Raw genomic sequence first — 21120 nt, forward strand, 5'->3', positions numbered from 1 at the left:
TGCTGGCCCCTGTTGAGGCTGCTTGCATACTGCCAGACTAATGACACCACTTTGGATAGACTCTGGCCAAAGGCATATTAGAGGGAGCAGGTCTGTAGGAAATAGTAGGGATGGGGCATGCAGTGCCATCCATTATTTCCCAGCTATCCACTGCTGATCCCACAGTTGTTTCTAAAATGTTATCAATCAGCTGAGCCATAAGGGAAGATTGCTAAACAAACACAGTATAGTTCTGAGAAAGCCTATGCTTGTGCGTTTTTAATGGTACATTTTTTAAATTTTTTTTGGTGAAATCTAAAGTAATGGATTTGGTTTACTGAAATTTGTCGGTCATAAAACTATTAAAAATAAAAGTCATTGCATCAGTGGTGTTTACTGCAGAATTACAGACTTTATTAGTAGCTTATCCACAGTTTATATTGACTCACCTTTATAACTTCAGAACTGGAATAGAATTAAAAGCATCAGCATTTGGTAAGAAAAGCATCAGCATTTGGTAAGCAAGGAAAAGGTGAGTATTTCTGCCATTTTTCTTTAATGTGTTTAACATGTTCAGAATCCTTGTTTTAAAAAAATAATGTTAAACATTTTCATAATGGAGAAAGACTCTGGGTTGATACAGCAATAACATTGCATAAACTTTTAAAATATCTATGCTATAAGTAAACTTCCTTTAAAACACTATGGAAAATTTAATGACAATTTAAAAAATAATGAACCTGTGTGTTTAATGTCTCCAGTTCTATGTCCAAGTCCAGAAAATAATGAAGTAAATCTAGTTTAATAATTGGACAGAGATGATATTAACATTTGTTTTACTGGAGAATTACCAAGGTTCATATAGAAACAAGGGATGGTACAACTATTAATCATATTGACACAGAAAGACCACTAGGCAGCTTGAGGACTTAGCCTGAGCTGAAATACTGACTGCAGGATGTACAGGCCCTGCACACAGGTGTGGTGCGGACACGCCTAAACAGCCTCCACGTAGTTGGCCGGCAGCATGCCGGTCCTGCCCGTCCTCTGCACGGTGCCGTACATCCACCCTTCATCGATCGCTTGCACATTCACAATAGCGTCTCCATCTCTGAAGGACACCTCATCTGCATCAGCAGCCATATAGTCGTACATGGCACGGAAGATCTTCTATTCGAAAAAAGGTAGGAAAATATGTATTAGATTTGCAACAGTCAACCCAAATGTCTAATTTTAAGATCTCTTATGACTTACTCCACAAACTTAAGTTGCACAAAAGAGAATGTACAACCACCGCCAGGAAGGTAAAAAGACTACTCACACAATTTGCAAATATTTTCTCCTATTTTGTATCTGGTAAGGGATTACCACCCAGAGAAGATAACTCCTACCATTCAATACTGGAAAAAAGGTGGGAGAGGAGGCAAAGGATCTGAATTCTCCAAAGGAGATGTACAAATAGCCCATAAGCTCATGAAAAAAATACTTGACATTACTAATCGTCAGGGAAAACCACAATGAAATACCACATGACACACACTAGAATGGTGATAATCAAAAAGAAACAATAATAGGTATTGGGGAGGATGTGGAGAAATTTTATAAACTGATGGGAATGTAAAATGGTGCAGCCACTTTGAAAAGAGTTTTTCTAAGTTCCTCCCATGTTAAACACAGAAGTTAACCGTATTGCAGTCCTATGTATATACCCAAGCGGAATGAAAACATAGGTCTGTACAATAATTTGTACATCCACATTCATAGTATCATTTATAGCAGCCAAAAAATGGTAGCAACCCAACTGCCTCCCAATGGATGAATAAAAGAAAAAAGGGTGGTATTTCCATACAATGGAATATTTGGTAATAAAAAGGAATGAGTTACTGTTGTATGATAAAATTAGATGAACCTCAGAGCATTAAGTAGAAGAAACCAGTCACAAAAAACCACATAGTGTATGATTTCATTTACATGAAATGTCTTACACAGGCAAAGAGACAAAGTACATGAGTGAATCCCTTGGATTGGACAGTGGGGGAGGGAGAGGCTCAGGAAGTGGAGTGACTGTTGAGTACAAGGGTTCTTTTAGGGTGAGAAAATGTTATTCGACCACTACTACAATCTAATTTTATAACTGTAAATGAAATAAAATCGTGGACCTGTACTCTTCAAATGACCTTAATAGTATGTTAATGATAAAACTGTGTGTATGAAAAAAGAATATGCTTATTTTGTATATGGCCTTTTCTTCCCTTTTGAGAAAGCAGTATTGCATGTATCTTTCATGCTGGGAATTTGGGAGCATACTAAAAGTTTCTAAAAGCTATCCTCCACATTTAAAAAAAAACAAAACGAAAGGAAACAAAACAAAAAACTAACATGGTAGAAAGGGAAGATGGGGAATTACTAATGAATAAGGATGAAGTTTCAGTTAATTGCTTATTCAGCAATTTGAATAAGCTCTAGAGATCTGTACATAAGTTTGAACCTATAGTAAACAAGAATGTACTAAACACTTAAAAATGTGGTAAGAAGATAGATAAGTGTTTTTACAACAGCAAAATAATTTTTTAAATTGTAATCATCTCTAGACAAAAATAACAAAAATTGAAAGTGCCCAAATTACCTTCATAGGAGCAGGCAATGGTTAGTAATTTGGTATGTAACCTGCATATTTTTTCCTAGCATTCTGAAATATACATACATATATTCATATTCAAGGATAGGTTTCCCCCCCCCCCGCATATGTGAAACAATTACCGTGATTAATAATCTGACCCATTCTTTCCATTTAATATAGCTTCAGGGCTTTTCCATATAAATTTAGATCTCATACTTTTTATACTTTTTACTGCTACAGAGAATTCTGTATTTTAGTAAGATCACAAATTAGCCATTTCTATACTTCTGGACATTTAATTCACCATTTTTTCTTACCTTAGTGTTTCTCTTTAGGCAAGTATTTCAGAAAAAGAGCTTGTAAAGGTGAAAGGAGTAGATTGAATGGTATGTGCATTTTAATTTTTTAAAAAATTCACTACCCTAATAATGTTCTAATATAATACTTATTAATTTGCATATTCCTGGCTTGCAGTTATGGTGGACATCTTTTTTGTTGGCTATTTCTGTCTCTTTTGCTGTAAGTTGTCTAATTCATTTGCTTCCAGGTCTTATTTTGACCAGAAGGGAAATAATTTGCCAATGAATTTTTGAGTGTTAGGCTTTTTAGATGTAAATCTTTTTGTTATGTATGCTGCAGATATTTTCTCCCAGTCTGACATGTTTTTGTTGCAAAACATTTAAAATTTTATGGTCAAATACGCAGTCTTTTCTTTCACATTCCTAGGTTCTGGAACCTGCTGAGGAAAGCCTTCCTTGTCCCCTGTATTGTAAAATTAGTCTCTACTTTTCTGTACTATTTTACAATTTGGATTTTTTTCCCCCTGTTGATTTGTAATTCTTTTAGAATCAATTTCTGGACCTCATCTATTTTCATATCTATTTCCCGGCTAAATCCATATTTAATGATAATAGCTTTATTACATGTTTTGCTCTTATCTGGTTAATAATTTTGTCATTTTCAAAATTTACTTGATTATTCTTCCAAATAAATTTTAGAATTAATGTACAAAATGCTTCTAGGATTTTGATTGGAGCTGCCTTGAATTTATGGATTTTAATTCTCAATACTTACTTAGATCTTTGTCTTTTGGTAAAGAGTTTTCTTTATAGTTTTTTTTTTTTAATACAAATACTTTTACTTCAACCCTAAAGAATTATGTTTTTGTGGTATTATGAATGAGTCCAGGGTTTTAAACTAAGAGTTTTTAAAGTAAGCTGGTGAATTGTAAGCATGATTGACTTATCTCTTCAATATATATATTAACAACGGAGATCTAAGATAATGACACATTTATATGCGTGACACATGCATACATATACATATTCTTGAAGGATGATTCCAAGCAGCAAATACCTTAATGTACTGGGTGGGACCAATGAGCCCCAAGTGATCATTTGTTTAGTTTGTTTTGAGTTTGGTAATGAAGGCTTTCTGGTATTGCTGGTAACATGATGTGTATTAAAAGAGCACTGCATAAAATAGAAGGTTTGGCTCAAAAACAACAACAAAAAAACCCATCCAGAATACTGATAATCATTACTGCACATTTGAAAAGAATGATTTGAGTAAGCTCTTGATTGTCTACTTACCCCAGCAGTAGATGGGTGAGATGGGATAGAGGATACTGTTGTCTGTTGAGTTGCAACTGAAGATGATCGCTGTTGTGGGAGCTCCGTGGTTTTTGCATGTTTGTAAGCTAAAAGGTAGGGGGCAGTAGTTTGTAAGAAGAAAAGGTGACCAGACATCATTTAATCTGTGTTAAACAGTTGAGCAGTGCTCTCTTGTCCCCTCACTTAAAGAATGATTTCCAAGAAGGGAGGCTCTAATAAAGTTAATGAAAAGTGAAACATCTGGTTTCATGTACCTCTCCACAATTCTAGTCTTTTCTCATCAGAAGAAATGATCCAGATTTTTTCATTTTTTTCACTCAAAGCATCTGTGCTAGTAACCCAGCAAGCGGGTGGGCCGCGCACTTGTACCTGAGGAGGTTGCCGAGAAGAAGACCCCACCGTCACTGTAGGTGGAGAGGCGCTGATCAGCGGCTTCTGAGTGCTCGGACTTGTCCTCGCCGCCGCTGATGCTCAGAGCGCTGGCAGACCGCGAATGCTCCCGGCTTCGGCGCTGTGCTTGTGCTGGGGGGACGGGGGAGAGGGGGGCAGACATGAAACAGTCTTGGTGCGTGGTGGGGTGGGTTGGTTGCTAAGCATGGTTTTCAGTAGACTCCCATGGATTAAACCCTCGAGGGGCGCCTGGGTGGCTCAGTCGTTAAGCATCTGCCTTTGGCTCAGGGCATGGGGGATCGAGTCCCACATCAGGCTCCTCCGCTGGGAGCCTGCTTCTTCCTCTCCCACGCCCCCTGCCTGTGTTCCCTTGTGTTCCCTCTCTAGCTGGCTGTCTCTCCATCAAATAAATAAATAAAATCTTTTAAAAAATATATAATTAAATTTAAAAAAATAAACCCTCGAAACCCTATATGTATGGTTGCCATCCTCATTTGCACGTGACAGCTGAAGTACCCCATCAAAGGTCATATAGCTGCTAAATAGTACAGCCAGGCTTCAGAATGCCAGAGTCTGTCTTGGAGCAGAACTTCTTCCTTCCACCCTGCCCGTTTTTCCTGGCTCGCAAATATTCACATTCAGATTCAACCTTCAACTTCTCCAGAAAGTCCTCCCTTACTTCCAAATTTATTTAAATGCCCATTACCTGAGTTCCCACAATTTGTGTGCAGGCCTTTAAAACTACACGTCAGGGTGTAACCACTGATTTCCTTCTCTCCATCAGCAGACTAGAGTGTAAATCCTTTAAGGACAGACTACATTTTAACGTGAACAGAAGGCATAAATGCATGTGGCTTGTTTTAACAGCCTTCCTTGATGACATAAGAGTATTTGGAAAGTTGCCAAAGGTAAATTCATTCTCTTCCCTTTGCTTATGGTTTTTTTTTTCTTTCTTATTTCTCCAGTAGAAAGATGTCTACTTTTTCTTCTTTAGAAACAAAATGGTAATAATGGGGCTTGAAGAAGATTTACACAGAGGCAGTGAGACAGTCTTTCCCTGACTTAAATTTGCCTCGAAAATGATACCATCCCACTAGTCAGCAAGGTGATTTATGCCAAAGGACATCTCAACACTGAAAACTCTAGTTTCCTAGAGGTCATTGACCCTAGCCCAGTAAATGGTGACCTTCATGTTGTAAGCTCTAACATACCATTAACCATGTGTAAGCTTCGTGACTGAATGTTGTCTTCTGCTGGATCATAGTCAAACACTGAGCCAGGATTAGTACGCCAGACACGAAAACCTGCAAGTGAGATCAAGGATCAGAGCAGATGTTCTCGGAGGACTCCTAATAGCTTGGAAAGCAAGGCATGAACTTAACCACAGGAGGACTAACACTAATTTAGCTTAATTCTGGTCATGACTTCTCAGAGGAGAACAAAGCATAAGGTAGGAAAGATACCAGCTTTGCAAGCTGTGAAACAGTGGTTTTCTTTCACAGCTGGTGAAAACACAGGCTGAAGTACTCTATCCTTTAGCTTCCTATGGGTAATGCCACTTGTTCTTCTATCCCCTTAGAGTTGTTAGAGTTGATTCCCGCCCCGGGCTTATATACCTGTAATGGTCTCCTGATCCTGGTCATTCCGTTTTTGTTCCATTTCTACCACTTTTCTCTGAATACCTCGGTAGTTAATGTCACTGAAGTCCTGTGTGTTCTTCTTTACTCGTTCAGTGATAGGGTCTGTCACCACTGGTGTGAAGCAACCCTTGTGTTTCTCAAAGTCTTCATGATATTTCACCTGAAATTTCATGAATTGATTTTGTGAAAATATGATGATGTGATCATTTCCTTTTCCACATGATTCAGCAGACTGGCCCATCAGTCCTTAAGAATTTCTGACTCACCGTTGAGATGTGGCGTTGGGTCTCCCGCACCCGTCTCATCTCTGGAGTGTCCAAGACATAGGCAGCTTTGCCTTGTATTTGTTTCCGGAAGCTATCAGAGTAAAGAACCTGAAAGAGGAGACACAATGAATTAAGTTACAGGTCATGGTAGTGTTCTAATTCTGAAGCCTCAAAAACTTTTCCAACACATGGAGATAAAAAGTAGCTGGGGATTGGGGCGCCTGGGTGGCACAGCGGTTAAGCGTCTGCCTTCGGCTCAGGGCGTGATCTCAGTGTTCTGGGATCGAGCCCCACATCAGGCTCTTCCGCTATGAGCCTGCTTCTTCCTCTCCCACTCCCCCTGTTTGTGTTCCCTCTCTCGCTGGCTGTCTCTGTTGAATAAATAAATAAAATCTTTAAAAAAAAAAAAAAGTAGCTGGGGAAGGAAGTTTGAGTCATGTGAAAGGACCCAGTGATATTCTTAATAACAGCAGGACAGATAAGCATGAGGACCAATGGGCAGGGCTCTTATCAGGAGAGAAAGGACATGTTTTGACTTTGAAAATGCAACTTTAATTTTCAAAGGAGACAAGACACAGAATTTCAGAGAGGATAGGAAGAAAGTGGTCTCCGGAATTTGCTAGGAATTGCAGCACCAGCAGATTGGATGGTATTTGGCACTAGATGGGATTCTGACATTCAAAACAACTATTCTTTTAAATTTTTTTAAGTAATCTCTACCCCCAGCATGGTGCTTCAGCTCACGACCCTGAGGTCAAGAGTCTCATGCTCTTCTGAGCCAGCCGGATGTTCCAAACAACTATCCTTTTCATCAAGTGATCATTGTCATAGGTTTATGCGCAGATTTCATAAACCAATGTTAATACAGAAATCAAAGTCCTCCAGACATGAAAAACCTAAAATATCAAAGCCAAAGAAGACATCCGTCTCAGAGTATTACCTGTTTCATAGAGTACCTTAATAAAAGAAAGCAAAACATTCAGGATGTTAGGAAGTCAATTTGTTACAGTTGGTTATGTAAGACTACTCCCCCCCCCGCCCAGTAAAATAAAAGGAAGAGAAAACATTGGCAATTGTTATTTCTTAGTATGATCATTTGGAATTTAAAAGCACAGTTGTGTTAATTTTAATGTAAATTTTCAGTTGAATAAGGTGCACATTTTTATGGTGTTAAAATGTTATTTTTCAAGATGTTGCAATTTTTTTCATTTTAGTGTGCTTTCCAGTTGAATGAGAAAGGCGTGTTTATATGATGTTAAAATGTTATTTTCCAAGTCGTTGCACTACTGTGTTTAATCCTAGACAATACCGAGCTAATGTTTTCTTGGTTGCGCTTAGCTCGCTCCATCTCTGGAGTGACAGGTGTCGGAGTTGCTTTTCTCATATTCTCTTTGTATAATACCTAGAGGAGCCAAGAGAGCATCCAGACATCAGAGAGCAGAAAACCAGTTCTGAAAACCATCATCTAGCTGCTGTTACAGCTCGATTATATCACACTCTGTAAGAAACATGTCAGGAAGATAAAGCCATTAAAATGTTATTGTATAAAGCACAAGGTGAGGAAAGAATTAAATCAGGTTGAGCTGGTGGGGTTTTGTTGTTTTCAAGTGGGTAAAGAATTTCAAAAAATAAACCAAAGTTTTGGGGAAACTGTGAGATAAATTAGTGACATAACCATATTTGCCAGGCTTATTAAAAGTGTAACAATTTCTTTTTTCCTCTCCAAAATACCGAGCTAAAGTTTTCTTGATTGCGTTTGACTCTTTCCATCTCAGGAGTAAAGGGTGTAGGGGTCGCTTTCCCCAGGTTCTCTTTGTATAACACCTGTGAGATACAAAGTTGGACCCGAAAATCACGAAGAGGCAATATTCAGGCTATTAAACATAATGCAATTTGGGGGAGAAAACTCCATGTTTAATCTGTTACATAAGTGAGAACAGCTCTGAAGAAGAAAGCTTAAAAACAGTTAATGGCAATAGTAAGTAGCATATATCATTTACAGGAGATTCTAAAAAACTGGCATTTTGCTTTTTTTTTAACCTGGGATGGAGTTAGGAGCAGGCCAAACTGCAGGGGTTACTTTGCAAAATTAAAAGCACTTGGATTTCTCAAGACAATACCGAGCTAATGTTCTCTTGATTGCGTTTGACTCTCTGCATCTCTGGCGTGACAGGGGTTGGGGTGGCTTTCCCCACATTTTCTTTGTACAAAACCTATGCGAGTCCAATGGATCCAAAGAGGCAAAAAGAAAAAAGATTACAGTTACCAAAAGATTAAACAGAATAGATAATTTGTTATGAGGCTCAGGGTGCCAAACCATTTGGGCAATAAGGTTAGGTGGAAAGGAGTGTGTTTCCAAACAAAGTTGAGTGTAGTTACAGCAAGACACACATTTCCAGGGTAGGACTGTGCCCTGAAATCCTGGCAGACTGCAAGACAGAACTTGCAGGTGCCCAAAAGGGATGAGAGACGGCCTTCATTTTACTGCTCATCTATGCATTTCAAGCACCAGACAGATCATCTTAACAGGACTTAGGAGAAATGCACTTGACTGACACGGAGAAGGTGGGGCTGCTCCCTGTATGGCAGCACTTAAACTCATATAGACACATCCGTAAATTGTGGGCCCACAAACAAGGATTCCTCCTTTTTTCCCCCCTGCAGTCATCTGTGCTCTGCCTCCTGCTTTAGTTCACCCAACTTATCACTAAAGGAAAGCGCTTTCAGCAATGAAATCACTAGCGACATGATAAATCCTTTACCTCAAGTGTCTCCCTTCAGTGTCAGTCATGGGGACATGGGAAGTTTGGAAAATGGCATTCAAGAAGAATGTAGTTCTTAAAGTGGGGTCCCTGAATAGCAAGGTCAGCATCACCTGAGCACTTGATAGAAATGCAAATTTTCTGGCCCCCACCCCAGATGTACATAATAGGAAAGGGGGGGGGGCGCGGCTGGACCCAGCAGTCTGACTCCAATCACATGGGAGATTTGAGATTGTTAGAACTTGATTTTGTTGTTAATCCAAGCAAACTAAAAAAAAAAAAAAAGTTAAAAAAAAATTTTTTTTTAAATACAAGATGGAATAGAAATGTCATTATCCTTGGAGGAGAGGCTCAGGGGTTATTTTTCCCAAGGTCTCTTTGTCTAAATCTGACAGGGTAAATTAGAACCTAAAGTCATAGGTACAAAAACAGAGAAAATAACTCGTTTTCCAGAAAGATCTCTCATACCTACCATGCCACCCCCCAAATTTCAGGAGTATGTAAAACAAAGAGACCTTGAGGATAGTAGATAGTAAGTTCAGGGACAGATGAGTGAATGGACATTTTATTGGAAAATCTGTTACTTCCTGATATTAGAACTTTATAGATTAAAGCAATCTTGTTATTATGGGGTTAAAGCTAAGAGTAGCCTTCTAGGAGAGAAGGATAAATGGGATCAACAAAATTCACAAAATTTAAGTTGGTTTTTAAAAGTAGGATTAATAAGTATTATTTTAAATCATTAAAGAAGTAGCTTTTTGTTTTCTTGCAAAAGTACCGAGCTAATATTTTCTTGATTGTGTTTGACTCTCTCCATCTCTGGAGTGACAGGTATAGGGGTTCCCTTGCCCATATTTTCTTTGTACAACACCTGTGTAATGAGAAAGCATTCAGAAAAAAAAAACAAAACGTAAGTAACATTACATTTGTTGTAAGATTTTAAGTGTGAGTTCAACTTCCTTGTTACCAAATGACACAGTAGTCCAGGGAGCCAGGAGTTACAGGTTGGCAAGCTGCCACAAACTAATGGCGGCCATAGTTGGGCTGGGGAAGCAGAGTCTCTAGGTAGCAAGGACCTTAGGAGCTGCTGGGGAAAGGCTGTCAGTTATTCATGTTATTTTGTCATTTCTATGAGTACAGTGCCTCCCAACAATTACATGGGGGTTTGAGATGTTAGAACTCAGTTTTGTTGTTATCCAAGCAAATTTAAAAAATATATTTAAAAATACCAAATGGAATCAATATCAGAACTAAAATGTTCTAAAAAGTTGAATCCATAGTAGTAACATAAAAATGCAGAAAGTATTGTCCTTTTGCTAAGTGAGATATATTAGAAACGAAGGGTAGTGGGTTTTAAAAACGAATAAATGTTAAGTGTTATATAATTATGAGGTTAAGTGGCATCTTCTTTTCCCTTTCTTTCCAAAATACCGAGCTAAGGTTTTCTTGATTGTGTTTGACTCTCTGCATCTCAGGAGTGATGGAGATTGGAATTCCTGTCCCCAGGTTTTCCTTGTATAGCACCTGTATGATAAGCATCCAGAACAAAAAGAACGATCAACCACTTTCCCCTTTTGTGGAGAAGTGGGGAGAAGAAGGGCAAAGAGGAAGAGAATAGGTAAGCGGAAGGGAAATACCAGAAGTTTCTAATCCAACCTGTAGGAGCATAAAGTCATAAGTAAGGGAATGCAGGAAAGAGCGGCAGAAAACTAAGAGACAGGAAAGGAAAGTTTTGTTACTTTTGTTGTTTGAATTAATCTCTGCAGCGCCGAGCAACAGTGCACCATGAAAAGGAACAATTAGTCCCTGCCAGTTTGTTATGAGGAAGAGAAAGTAAGAGACAAAAGGAGAACCAAGGAAGTTATTTTTGGTTTGGAAATGTTATTAATAAACCACATAAGGATATTTGGGTTTTTATAAACATTGTATATATAAAGATACATGTGCACAAACCTTCTTTTGTTGACTTTCAAAAGAAGTCCAAGTATTTAGTTTGGGTGAACATATTGGGAAGAATTAACTATTTTTAAAGCAAATGGAGAGCAATGACAAAATGCTAAAAAAAGAAACTTGACAGTATCTATACGAATACCAGTAGGGACAGAGAAGGTTAGAACAGGAAGTGAGGCCAGTACTCCGATCTTCGCTCAATACATGTTTGTAAGCTTTACGTCCAGATCAAATTTGCCAAAGCAGGATAAATGTGGGTGCTTAGACACTGAGGTTATGTTTTTAAAGGCTAGGATATATACTGAACACTTTTCTCTTTTTAAAGTCAAATGATGGTATTAATGTTTAACCAAAATGGGGAAACGGAGTCACAGGAGATGGCAGCATTAAGTTGTGAACAAGACATGTCAGAGTTTTTATTGGGATAAGCTGATTAGATTTAAAATATAGCCATTAATTTTTGGTTTAAAAATAGTTAAAGGGATTTTTTTTTTCTTTTAAATACCGAACTAAAGTTTTCTTGATTGTGTTTGACTCTCTCCATCTCTGGAGTGATGGGAATTGGGATCCCTTTCCCGAGGTTTTCTTTATACAACACCTGTACAACACAAGAAAGCATCCAGAAAAAACAAGAGCAGTCAAAACAGCCCTTTCATCTATCCTGTAGGGCCCCTAGTATGAGACTACAGACATCAAACAGAAAAGACAAATTCACCAAGTCGACCTGTCTCTTCAAACACAAATCGGGAGGAGAATAAGCTCTATTGCCTTAAGTACAGTGCCAGTGTATCTGATATTCACCTCACTATTAACTCATGTTATATTGAAGGTTTGTTTTCTGTGTTGGGAATTAAGGAAAAAATTACAAATAATTTTATAAGAGCACTAAAGTGCTTAGTGTACAATAGAAAAATTATCTTTTAATTAGATTGGCAAATACTTATTTTTCCTCCATAGAACATCTGTTTTGCAGAATAACAGGTATTTAAAACCCCAGGCCAAATCTATGCAGTATAGCAAAACTGGTCTTTGTTGAGTAAACTCAAGTTGTGGAGGTGGCCAAGTCTGGAAGTTAATGTTTTAATACACAGTACTATTTATTTCCCATAGAATCTTAAAAACTCTGTGTACCACTGGACAATTTTGCCTAAATGAAATTTGTGTAACAATGAATACAAGTGGTTACTTAGGAAAAAAACAATTGTCCAGGATCATTGGGATCATTAAGATCTCAGATCTAAATAACAATATACTTACTCTAATTTAGAATAATTAAAATACAATTTTGAAAATTAATGCATACCTTAATTCTTCCAAAAGAAGAAATCACCACCACCACCACCACCACCACCACCACCACCACCACCATCATCATCCCACAGGGAAAACAGTGAACATTCCAAAAAGTGATATTAATTTACATTGACAATTTAACAAAGTTGAAAGGTTGTTAGTGAATAGTAATTAAGGGAAAACAAAAGACAGTGGGACCAAAGAAAGTTACTGATCTAATTATGAAAAATCAAACTTTTTCAAAGTATTTGAACTCACAATTAAAAACCATTTTGGATCAAACCTGTTCTACCCTTCCCCCCCCCCAAAAAAAAATTCCAGCTAAATTTTCCTATTAACATTTGATTTTCTATCTCAGGCAAATAACTCTTAAGATCCTTATACAGAAGTTTCACAGACTATTCTAGAATTTTTCTGCAATATTAATGAAATAAAAAGCATTAAATATAAATTTATGATCTGATTTGTGTATTTAAAAGAAATCAGAAGGATTTCTAGTCATGGAATGGCTTGTTTATTAGCACAAGTATCAAGATAAGGCTGCTTTGGGTTCTGACACTGAGCTTTCTTTTTCTGTCCTGTCTTTATCCAGCTAGGGCCTAGGTTAAGGCAACCACCGTTCCCAAACAAGAGCCACTATTTCTACATGTGGCCTCAAGTACTGTGTCTTTGAGCAACGCTAACTCAGAAGCATCTTAAATAAAGAGTCTCGAGCAAATGATAGCTATAGCGTTTGGGTTTTTTGGACATCAATGAACTTCAAAAGTCCCAGCAGCAACATAAAAGTTGAAAAGAGAAGGAAAGGAACCAATTAAAAGTTTTAAGGGACTATTATGGAATGTATAAAATGTTAGAATCAAATGGTAAGTAAAAGACGTGGAAAACAGACTTCAGTTTATGAAATTTTAAAAATGTTAAATTGATTATTTTAAAGGAACTAATAGAAGTTTGTTTTTTAGAAAATGATTATTTTTTATATTTTGAATTAAAGGAGCTTTCTCCTGAATACCGAGCTAAAGTTCTCTTGATTGCGTTTGACTCGCTCCATCTCAGGAGTCACGGGAATGGGGGTCCCCTTGCTCAAGTTCTCTTTGTACAAAATCTGTGTGCACAAAACCAACAATCACATCAGCTTTGACCCATCTTTTAGGTAACTTGATCTTCAAAACAGTCCCTGAAAGTATTTTTTGTTTTCATAATGGCATAAAATAGGCCTAAACAACTTCAAGAAATAGAACAACTGACCACCTTAGAAGTTCAGTCCCGCCCAGTGCGCTGTCTCTGAGTGGCATTAATAAACGCACAGCTGCCAGGCTACTGGCAGGAGTCACTTACACTAATACAGGTGACCTCTCTCGGAGACAGAGGATGAGGCCTTAGCAAACAGTGTTCAAGTTAATTGCAATTAATATCCATAATGAGTTGTTGGAAACCCTAATTAGGGAACCAGAGAAAGAGAGGTTTGGGGGATAAAATAAATGTTAATAGATATTAAAAGCTAAATAAATATTAGCTTTCAGTGATGCTTAAACTATTCCAAAGGAAGCTCATCTATAGCTTACACGACATACAAAAAATAGCTGAGCCACATTTCTGACTTCATGGTAAATTGCTCTGCCATCTCTTGAATGAAAATATTTAAGAATCACATTCTTTTACAAAAAGCTACAAACACAAAAAATACATCAAACAGAGCCAGAGTAAACACAAAGAAAATTCTAGTTAACATTGACCTTTTGAAGGGATGTTAGACTTTTACTGTTGACTTGTGTCACACCAGTTAGAAACACCTGTTGTTATTAAAAGGAGGGTTTAAGGGGGGGGGGAAACACTGAATATTATGGGTTTTTAAGGAAAGGGATCTGTCGTTATGTTCTAGGGAAAACAGTTAAAATTTCACACCAGAACTCAAGTAAATACTAAATTAGATTTGGGTTGAAAACTGAGGTAATATTTGGTATCATTACTTTCATTATATGAATTTAGTAATTTTACAGGAAGAAAAATCATATGTTTGTAACATGTTAAAAATATTATTTTAAATATGAATTAAGGGATTTTATTTTTGCCCCCTAAGAAATACCGAGCTAAAGTTCTCTTGATTGCGTTTGACTCGCTCCATCTCAGGAGTCACGGGAATGGGGGTCCCCTTGCTCAAGTTCTCTTTGTACAAAATCTGTGTGCACAAAACCAACGATCGCATCAGCTTTGACCCATCTTTTAGGTAACTTGATCTTCAAAACAGTCCCTGAAAGTATTTTTTGTTTTCATAATGGCATAAAATAGGCCTAAACAACTTCAAGAAATAGAACAACTGACCACCTTAGAAGTTCAGTCCCACCCAGTGCGCTGTCTCTGAGTGGCATTAATAAACGCACAGCTGCCAGGCTACCGGCAGGAGTCACTTACACTAATACAGGTGACCTCTCTCGGAGACAGAGGATGAGGCCTTAGCAAACAGTGTTCAAGTTAATTGCAATTAATATCCATAATGAGTTGTTGGAAACCCTAATTAGGGAACCAGAGAAAGAGAGGTTTGGGGGATAAAATAAATGTTAATAGATATTAAAAGCTAAATAAATATTAGCTTTCAGTGATGCTTAAACTATTCCAAAGGAAGCTCATCTATAGCTTACACGGCATACAAAAAATAGCTGAGCCACATTTCTGACTTCATGGTAAATTGCTCTGCCATCTCTTGAATGAAAATATTTAAGAATCACATTCTTTTACAAAAAGCTACAAACACAAAAAATACATCAAACAGAGCCAGAGTAAACACAAAGAAAATTCTAGTTAACATTGACCTTTTGAAGGGATGTTAGACTTTTACTGTTGACTTGTGTCACACCAGTTAGAAACACCTGTTGTTATTAAAAGGAGGGTTTAAGGGGGGGAAAAAACACTGAATATTATGGGTTTTTAAGGAAAGGGATCTGTCGTTATGTTTTAGGGAAAACACAGTTAAAATTTCACACCAGAACTCAAGTAAATACTAAATTAGATTTGGGTTGAAAACTGAGGTAATATTTGGTATCATTACTTTCATTATATGAATTTAGTAATTTTACAGGAAGAAAAATCATATGTTTGTAACATGTTAAAAATATTATTTTAAATAAGAATTAAGGGATTTTATTTTTGCCCCCTAAGAAATACCGAGCTAAAGTTCTCTTGATTGCGTTTGACTCTCTCCATCTCTGGAGTGATAGGTGTTGGGGTTCCTTTCCCCAAATTTTCTTTGTACAAAACCTGTGAGATACAAGAAAGTACCCAGAAGACATTCAAAACAGGCACAAAGATTAAGGAAGGGAGAAAATTAGGGGCAGGTAGTTTGTGTGAAGAGGGAGTCTTTTAGTGAGTAATATTTAGTAAGGATAATGTGTTTACTTTTTCTTCACAACTTTAATGATGAATTCTACCATGCTAATTCTGGGGATAAAAAAGTACAACACAAAGCATTGAGTTATAGGAAATGAGTACAATGATGAGGGATCTTCTGTTAATTCTACTTACAGTATTTCAGATCTAAGCGTTCACACTTGTCAGTTGCTAAAAATGTTAAAGTACCACCAGAAAAGCAAGTCACTCTATAAGTCCAGATGGTTTTGGTCAGATAATAACACCCCCCCAACGCACGCACACACACACACACACACACACAGGATTGTTAAGAGGTTACTTTTTAAAAAAGGATAATGGGTTATCCTAGTAGAGTTAAGTGGGGAAACAGAGTTTCTTATTTGATAAATTTGTAAATACCGAGCTAAAGTTCTCTTGATTGCGTTTGACTCTCTCAATCTCTGGAGTGACAGGGGTTGGAATGCCTGTTCCCAAGTTTTCTTTGTACATAACCTGTAGAAAATAATGAGAATAGCCAAAAAGGGGAAATGACCAGACCGTCTTGGATTACAGCTGCATCTGTGGTGGAAACTCCTAAAGACAATCTAGCTTTCAAGTAGGACACTGAGGGAAGAATGAGAAGAAATTCCACAAATATTTATGTTCTCTCTTCAAAAGTAACCTCACTACCCTTGAACACTTGGTACTAAATTATGCACTTTCTATGGTCAACACTTAGACCATTCCTAAAATGCATTCAAAAGTAATACATTCAACAATGAGAAAAATCTAACCATTTCATAACATTTAGTATTAGTAGCTCCACAGTAGACTTGTTTTTAATAAATAGGTTACTTGGTTTAAAATTTTCTAATCATGTGATACTCTATTCCTTCAGGGTTGGGAATTTTGTTTTGTATTTTCTACTGAAAATTCCTAGGGGTACCCTAGTCCGTAGGTACTCTTAATATATGAGGAGACTTAAAAGTATATTTTTCAGAAAGAGCATCTTTCCTTGAAATTTCTACTGATGGTTGTTGGATCATGTAAACTAGTGTTTTTCAAACTGAGGGAAGGTCCCTATTTTATTAGGGGTTGTATCAAAGGTCTATACATTTTAATGAAGAGAGTAAAGAACCTCCTGAACCTCTGGCCCCTTCTTTTCCTTCTTCCCTTTTAATGTTAAGAATCATCAGCCTAAAGGAATGAATGAATGCTTTTTAAATAAATGGATTTAATGGTGTACTTGAGCAGGGGGTGGGAGCACCATGAACAACGCAGGGGGTTTAAGTCACAGATTAATTCCCAAAATCACTGACAAACTGATGGTGATATCTTTGTTTTGCTGCGAAACTTTTAGGGATCTTTAAAAATCTACTGTTTTAGTACAAAGTTGTGTTTCTTTACCCAGCAAGGCAGCAGAACCAATCACGGATAACAGAAAAAAAACCCCAAAATCCGAGAAAGAAAGGAAGTTGCCATCAAAAGTGACTAAAGGAGTTTTCTTGATTTGTGGACACAAAACTCTAAATGAAATTTGTACCACAAGGAAGCCAGAATATAAGTTCTGTATATGTATATCATATATAATTATGTACATTATATAAAATTAAAATGTATATACCAATTATCTAAGATATGATAATATATATAATATATAATATTTTGTGTTTCTCTATGTTTATATCTTTTAACTGGAGATCATTCCGCTAACCTTATTACTACTGTTGGCACATTTTACTCTAGAAACTGCAGGCATGATCATTAATCAAGAAGCCAAGTCCCTTCTGCTCCCTGATGGTGTGAAGACAGAGGTTTCTTATCTAGGGAGGAGGGAGGTTCACACCATTCCCAAGGCCTGGGAAGGAGGGATGACAGAGAGCCAGGGGGCTATTGGGAGGTGGCTGGTTGCACAAATGCATGCTGAGCACACGGGCCATTACCGAGCTAATGTGCTTCTGTGTCTCCTTGACTCGTTTTACTTCAGGCAGGTCAGGGATTGGAGTTCCTTGTCCAATGGCTTCCTTATACTTCACCTGCAGATATAAAAACGGGAACATGTGCATATGTTTGGTTAGTAGCCCTGCAGTTTGTAAAGTCACAATTTAAATAATAGGAACTCTATACTTAGTGTGCACGGGGCTCCGTTCCGACACTGGGTTGGAGAACCATGCCACGGGCAAGGACTCTTGGTCTCTCGCCTGTCTGTTTGGGGTGGGGAGGAGGCGGAGGCCATACTCAGACTGTAGCCCTCTGCCTGTCCCGTGCACTCATGTTTCTATCCCCAACAGTTCGCTTGGCTAGGACAGACACATTCACAACAAATATCCAGGAAGGCTGAATTTTCAACTTTAACATATTCTATTTTCTTACAAGTGACAAGGAGTCTCTCCTTGACTAAACTTCATCCAGGGTCCTCTGAATCTTCTTCCCGACTAGGCCTCGACTTTTGGACTTCTATCTTTGTATCACCTGATTTTAGCAAGAATCCCGCTAAGTCCGTTTAGCCAGAATCCCTCCACCTTTGGTATGTCCTCACCCATGATATCTGACCAAATTTCTTACCCACCAGCCCCACCAGGCAATGTCTGGTCAACCTGGCCTACTGCCAGCGAGACTCATGTTAGGTAGGTTCAGCCAGAACCCCCCTTACCCCTGACATTTGCTCTGATCTTCTATCCTCCCCCTGCCTCCTTATCCACCCTGCTCCCACCCCGATTATAAATCCTTTTCCTTGCAATGTTTGGAATTGAGCCCAGTTCTATACTGAGATCTCTTTCCCCTATTGCAACAGTCCTGCATAAAATGTTTTACAGCTTTAACCACTGTCCAGCTCTGGGTTTGCTCTGACACCAGCCTCTCGGTTTCCCACAGGTAACCTCCCCTCCCGCTCGCTGCACTGACTGTGGGAGGGCCCTCACCACGGGCACCTCCTTCAGCAGCTTCAGCGGCTTCTGGCGACAAAAGTTGATTGAGCACAGCTCAGCCCTCAAAGTAAATGATCAAAGGCAGGCAGGAAATGTATCGGATGAGTCCTTGGGGCAGGGAGGCGGGGGTGGGGGGCTGCAGGTGGGGGTGGGGGGCAACTTTACCGAGCTAATGTGGTCCTGTGTTTCCTTCACTCTCTTCATCTCAGGGGTCTTTCCGATCGCCGTTCCAGGTGAGACATCCTCTTTATATAAAACCTGGGGCATTCAGAATCAGGACAACATTACACAGAAGAAAAGAAAGCCCAGCAATTCCCGGAAGACTAGGAAATACGGCTTCTGTGAAAACAAAAGACACTAGAGAATGTTCTTAGCCGTGTGCTCGAGGATCTGACGTCTTCCACGTCAGCATCAGTAACTCCAGCCGAATGTACAACACAGACAACTTTCCAGATCTTGATATTTCTTTTAAGATTATTGTACTGTATTAATACAGGATGAGAAAAACCAGAAAAATGTTGATTTGAAAAGACCCCTTCCATACGAAACACAAAATCCATTAAAGAAGTGGGAAGTCAGTTATTCTGGGGAAGGATAGTAAAAGAAATCACAATGTCAAAAAGAAATCCATCCTCATGGAGCAAGACAGCACATGTTACTGCTCTGGGATTAAAAGAATTAAGAAGAAAGAGAAGTTACTTTGTTAGCAGATTTAACGTGTTATTTCAAATGGTCTCTGGAGTGAGGTTTTTAGAGCAAAGTATGGGAAATTTTAACAAATAACTGCTAGTATTAACTGGGGAGGTTAGATGTGAATTGTCTGAATCAACATGAGGCTGGCATATTTTTAAAGAGGAAAATGGAATTATTAGGTTAGCATTCAATGGAAAAAAATAGTAAATATACCGAGCTGAAATTCTTTTGATTTTCTTTAACACGCAGTATTTCTGGCGTGTCTTGAACAACTGTAATTTTTCCTTTACTGTTTTTAAGGTCACATTGGTACTGGAGCTATGAAGAAAGAGTAAACATCTTGTTAAGATTTCAACATTTTAAAATATAGTTTCAACTATCTCTATTGTGTAAGGGAAGTAAAATCCAAACTAAAACAAAAACCGAATGTCTATGCCACAACAATCATGGTCTGATAGCTGACGGGAAATTCTTTAATAAGAATTTTGAAAAAAAAAAATTTAAAAACCCTAAAAATGGATGTGTCAAGTTAGATTTAAAAAAAAAATGCGTCCCTTCCTGAATTAATTTTGAAAAGACAGATGTCACCACCGATGGAAGACGGAGATAGTTCACATACCGTGACAAAAAGCCACTAACAAAGAAGCAGTGGGTCTTTCACACTATGATTTGGGGAATATCACGGAGCACATGTTTCCTGGGCCCCAGGTGGGAGTTGTGTCGGGCTGCTCCACAGCCCCACGGCAGAGGGGAGGCCCACTGTGTACGCCCAGGGGCAACCACCGCGCCCACCTTATCCCAGGTATCAGGGGGCTGCGTCTTAGAGTCAATACAAACTTACAAGGCTGAAGTTCTTTTGGTTCTCCCGGACTCTCTGTATCTCTGGGGTGTCCAAAACAGTCTCATAATAGGACATGCATTTCTCTGCATCTTCCTTGTACTTTTTCTGAGAATAGATTCCAAGAAATAAGGATGGTGAATTCCACAGGGATCTGGGCCAATGGGCCCTACAACTGCCAATCCTGCTCAGCAGAAGGAAAAGTCCTTTGTAGTTTTAGGACTGTTCATGGATGTTGGGGAGGTCTAAAGCATGCATGGTCAGTGAGTGACATGCATTTGCCTTCCGGGAGAGCTGAGCATGGGCATTGAATAAAACCCACTGTCATGGCAAAGACAGCAGCAGGAGGCCCTTGCTGGCTGGTCCACACAGAGGAAGGTGACACACAACCAGCTCCTGGCGATGGGTGCCCACTGTGAACTGGATGGAGCCATTTAGCGAGGAGCCAGACAACAGGCGGGGAGAGAAAAGCGGAGGCTTAAGAGCCATCAGCAGGCCTCTGTAAAGCCGGCCTGGGCTGGTGACAAGGAGATTTTTGCTGAGCTCTGAACAGGTGTGGTCGCAGGCGGGACCAGCAGGCACCTGCGGAATGTGGCTCTGATTCTGCGGCACTGGAGGCTCCCACAGACCTGGGGCCACCATTATGACCCACTGACCGGCCACGGCTCTGCACCGGCCAGCATCGTTCTTGGGCTTTCCTGCCCCTGCCCGCAGAGGCCCCTTGCAGGCAAACAGCCTTGAGCGATGGAAAGTAGAAAAGCCCACGAGGCAACCCACCTCAAAATATCCATAAGCCCTAACTGACCA

General features: G+C 38.8%; 1 protein-coding gene and 1 long non-coding RNA gene across 21 annotated transcripts in view; one reads left to right on the forward strand and one right to left on the reverse strand.

Moving 5' to 3' along the window:
- Positions 1-369: 369 nt before the first annotated feature.
- Positions 370-21120, reverse strand: part of NEB (nebulin) — a 209813-nt gene continuing 189062 nt past the window's right edge. For 5 of the 20 annotated variants that reach the window (XM_087860771.1, XM_087860769.1, XM_087860702.1 and 2 more), the window contains 20 exons: positions 20317-20421; positions 19689-19793; positions 18948-19040; positions 17799-17891; positions 16276-16368; positions 15673-15765; positions 14597-14689; positions 13523-13615; positions 11726-11818; positions 10702-10794; positions 10049-10141; positions 8629-8721; positions 8240-8332; positions 7818-7910; positions 6509-6616; positions 6219-6402; positions 5814-5906; positions 4582-4734; positions 4192-4298; positions 370-1149 (listed from right to left, as the gene is read on the reverse strand). In XM_087860771.1, coding sequence (XP_087716897.1) covers positions 976-1149; positions 4192-4298; positions 4582-4734; positions 5814-5906; positions 6219-6402; positions 6509-6616; positions 7818-7910; positions 8240-8332; positions 8629-8721; positions 10049-10141; positions 10702-10794; positions 11726-11818; positions 13523-13615; positions 14597-14689; positions 15673-15765; positions 16276-16368; positions 17799-17891; positions 18948-19040; positions 19689-19793; positions 20317-20421 — 2145 coding nt within the window. In that variant the 3' untranslated portion in view covers positions 370-975. The remainder of the gene's footprint in view (positions 1150-4191; positions 4299-4581; positions 4735-5813; positions 5907-6218; positions 6403-6508; positions 6617-7817; positions 7911-8239; positions 8333-8628; positions 8722-10048; positions 10142-10701; positions 10795-11725; positions 11819-13522; positions 13616-14596; positions 14690-15672; positions 15766-16275; positions 16369-17798; positions 17892-18947; positions 19041-19688; positions 19794-20316; positions 20422-21120) is intronic. The other 15 variants (XM_087860745.1, XM_087860747.1, XM_087860725.1 and 12 more) reach the window with 14 other exon arrangements.
- On the forward strand, positions 1144-10225 carry LOC148110731 (uncharacterized). Its single transcript, XR_015723798.1, has 2 exons — positions 1144-2985; positions 4536-10225. It is a non-coding gene; the product is annotated as an uncharacterized LOC148110731 (long non-coding RNA).

This window comes from Ursus americanus, chromosome 1 (genome assembly GCF_024610735.1).
Source record: "Ursus americanus isolate L20-20 chromosome 1, mUrsAme1.1.p, whole genome shotgun sequence".
Lineage (NCBI taxonomy): Eukaryota > Metazoa > Chordata > Mammalia > Carnivora > Ursidae > Ursus > Ursus americanus.